The 3542-nt window shown below is 30.6% G+C and overlaps 2 protein-coding genes across 2 annotated transcripts; one reads left to right on the forward strand and one right to left on the reverse strand.

Annotated features, from left to right (window-relative positions):
* Window positions 1-1180: 1180 nt before the first annotated feature.
* On the reverse strand, window positions 1181-1615 carry LOC112086573. The gene has a single exon (XM_024155541.1). The coding sequence runs from the start codon at window positions 1613-1615 to the stop codon at window positions 1181-1183; it is 435 nt and encodes a 144-aa protein (XP_024011309.1).
* Window positions 1616-2691: 1076 nt separating this feature from the next.
* On the forward strand, window positions 2692-2922 carry LOC112086574. The gene is made up of 2 exons (XM_024155542.1): window positions 2692-2800; window positions 2915-2922. Exons 1-2 carry the CDS (start codon window positions 2692-2694, stop codon window positions 2920-2922), a joined length of 117 nt encoding a protein of 38 aa, XP_024011310.1.
* The last annotated feature ends 620 nt before the right edge of the window (window positions 2923-3542 follow it).

Raw genomic sequence — 3542 nt, forward strand, 5'->3', positions numbered from 1 at the left:
AGAATAAAGAAAAGATGAAGAAAGAAAACTAAAAATCAGACGAAAGCCAAAAATAAGAATAAGTTGGACAATACAAAGATGTTGATGAATAAGAAGGAGAAGAGATGAAGATCCTATTATCGGAATAACGTCAGGTACACTTATTATAATTCTGATTGCCCAATAACCAGTTTGATCCGAAAGTAAAAAAATTGTTACACCAAAAAAGGCAGTCAATAAATTTAGGGAAGAAAAAAAAGACAAAGGTGTTAAAATGAGAAAAAAAAGATTACAAATAAATATCAGACAAAAGAATAAGGAAGATACAAAGAAAAAAAAGTGAAAGATAAAAAATAGTAAAAAGAATAGAACAAAGCAAAAAGTAGAAAAGAAATAGACAAATCTTGAAGAAATAGAAGTGATGAAGGAGAGAAGAAAAGAAGAGATGAGGAATAAGAAAATTGAAAAACATGTAAGAGCATCTCCAAGAGACACTGTATTTTTAAGGGTTGAGGGTGAGGTTCTCCAATGATAAACCTTAAAAATATTATACCTTGCATTTTAGTCTTTACTATTGATAATAATTAACTAAGATCATAAAACTTTGATAAATAACTATTAAAATACATATTAAAATTATTATAGGCAATAATAATTAATACAACTTTAATATAACATTACATATAAATAATAATAAAATATACAAACTAAAAATTTAAATTACAAAAAAAATACCAATTTCTTCAATAAAACTATTACTGTAATGCTCCAATATATGATCAATCAAAGTATTTCGAAGTGATAAATGAGCTTCTTTATTTTTAATCTGCAGATTACAAGCTAAAAATTGTTCAAAACGAGTATGTTCATTTATTGCCATCTTAACTGTTGCCTCTGGCGTTGATCTTGCGTCTCTGATCGGAGCGTTGACATCACGTTCATCCTCAATTATCATGTTATGCATTATAATGCATGCTGTCATTATATCATGTAATACTTCTTTTTTCCAATAACGTGATGATCCTGCTATGACAGCAAACTTAGATTGTAGAACTCCAAATGCACGTTCAACATCTTTTCGACATGATTCTTGTCTTGCTGCAAACAAATTTTTCTTTGGGCCTTGGGGATTGCTTATAGTTTGAACAATCGTTGACCACTTCGGATAAATACCATCAGCTAAATAATAACCCATGTTATACTATTTTCCCTGAATAATATAGTTATCTGGAGGAGCAGTACCTTGAGCAAGCTTTGAAAATAGATTAGATGCCTTCAAAACATTAATGTCGTTTCTGCTGCCTGGCATACCAAAATAAGCATGCTCTATCCATAGATCGTAGTCTGCAACTGCTTCAAGAATGATTATAGGTGATCCACTACGACCTGCAAACTGTCCAGCCCATGCGGTTGGACAATTTTTCCACTTCAAATGCATACAGTCTAGACTATCCAGCATTCCTGGAAATCCACGTTGCTGACTGATATGGAGAAGCCTTGCAATGTCTTCTGATGTTGGTGATCTGAGATACCACTCTGAAAATACTTCTACAATCGCGCGACAAAATCTCTTCATGCATTCAATTGTTGTAGACTCTCCTATTTTGATGTATTCATCTGTGGCATCAGCAGGCATACCATACGTCACGAATAGAAGCGGTTACTTTTTGCAGGGTGGAAAAGCTCATTCTACCAGATGCAGCACGTCTTTGAGTGAAGTATTTTTCATGTTGTTTAACAGCATCAACAATGTGAAGAAATAACCTTTGTGACATTTGGAAACGAGGATGAAACTCTCTTTCACCATACACAGGGTTATTGAAAAGTAATCATTGAATAAATTACGATGTGCATTTTCTCTATCACGATGTATGACTGCATGACCAAGAATAGAGCCGTGATGACTTACATGATCGTTTTCTTGAGTGAGTTGGTGAATAAAATATTTACAAACAAATTGACTGCAATTTGTTCTTCTCTCTCTCTTGCTATTTTTCTCTCCATAAACCATTCATCAAACTGAGATGAGTCAGAAGAAGATGAATTTTGAAAAGATGGGCCTCCAATATTAGAATTCATTTTTATTTTAGTGATGATGTTATGAAAATTTTCTGTCTTCCAAATGAATATTTTATAAATATAGAATATTAGTATTTTAATAAGATAAAAAATCTGATGAATTTAATCTATACCATTCATTAGATTTCATATATCTATCTAACATTGGATCAAATCTTATCCAATCTATTCAAGTAATACATCTTTTAAAATAGAAATTATTGAGAAATTAATCTACACCATTCATGAGATCTCCCATCTCTACTAACCATTGGATTAAAATCTTATTCAAAATTTAATATATAAAAATCTTGTGAAAATATATGAAATTAATCTACACCATTCATGAGATTTCCCATCTCCACCAACTATTGGATTAAAATCTTATCTAACATTTAATTTATAAAAATCTAGAAAAAATCTAAGAAATTAATCTACACCATTCATGAGATCTCCTATCTCCACCAACCATGGGATTAAAATCTTATCCTATTTATCCACCATTTAATGTATAAAATTTTTAAGAAAATCTGAGAAACAAATCTACACCATTCATTAGAATTCTTATCTATCCATTATTGTATATAAATATAGCTAGACTTCATTCAATGAACCAGTAATACTTTCAACCAACTCTTTCTTTCTTAAAAAAATATGGAAAAAAGTAGAGGCTCATCATTCACTCAACATAAAGATGAATTATTATGTTGTGAGTATTTAGAAATATCACAAGATCCAATTGGTAGCAATAACCAATCACTAGGTTCACTATGGGAGAAAATACAAAAAAGTTACAATGAACAAAAAAAGGGGGTTGGAAAATTAGAACCCTTAGACCTCTACAAGGTATGATGAATATGATTACATATGTTGTTAGGAACTTGAAGAGCTGCATAACCCAAGTGGAGAATATGCATCCAAGTGGTGCATCAGAATTTGAAATTGTAAGTAATATTTTTTCTACACTATTTACATTTGATATTTGTAACAATTTTATTTTCTACTCTATTTATGTTAGTTTTTGTAGTTAGCTAAATTTTATGTTTCAAATATTATGCAGATGGAAAAAGCTAAAAATTGTTGATACAAGATCCAAAATAAAAAAAAAATTTAAGTTTGATCATGCGTGGGTTTTGATGAAGGATATCCCAAAGTTTACAGACAATATCAACATAAGTATTGCAGATACACCTAATACTGAAAGCGATATTGATGTCTTCCCAACATCACAATCTCCTGGAATGTCTTCATTTTCAATCAATTTAAGTTGCAATGATGTTGGAACAAATTCTTCTCAACATCCTATTGGATCAAAGAAAGCAAAACTAAAAAGGAAGATTGCTGAAGGTAATAATTCATCTGTCAACATTTAAGTTTCATCAAATGAAGAAATCCTTGATTTCTTGAAAGAAAGTGCATCAAGAGGGGATAAAGATTATGTGATGGTTCAATTGCCTTAAAAGAAATGCGAGAAGAAAATAAAAAAATTATTAACGGATTTAGAC

The sequence above is a fragment of the Eutrema salsugineum genome, unplaced genomic scaffold (genome assembly GCF_000478725.1).
Source record: "Eutrema salsugineum unplaced genomic scaffold, Eutsalg1_0 scaffold_2, whole genome shotgun sequence".
NCBI lineage: Eukaryota > Viridiplantae > Streptophyta > Magnoliopsida > Brassicales > Brassicaceae > Eutrema > Eutrema salsugineum.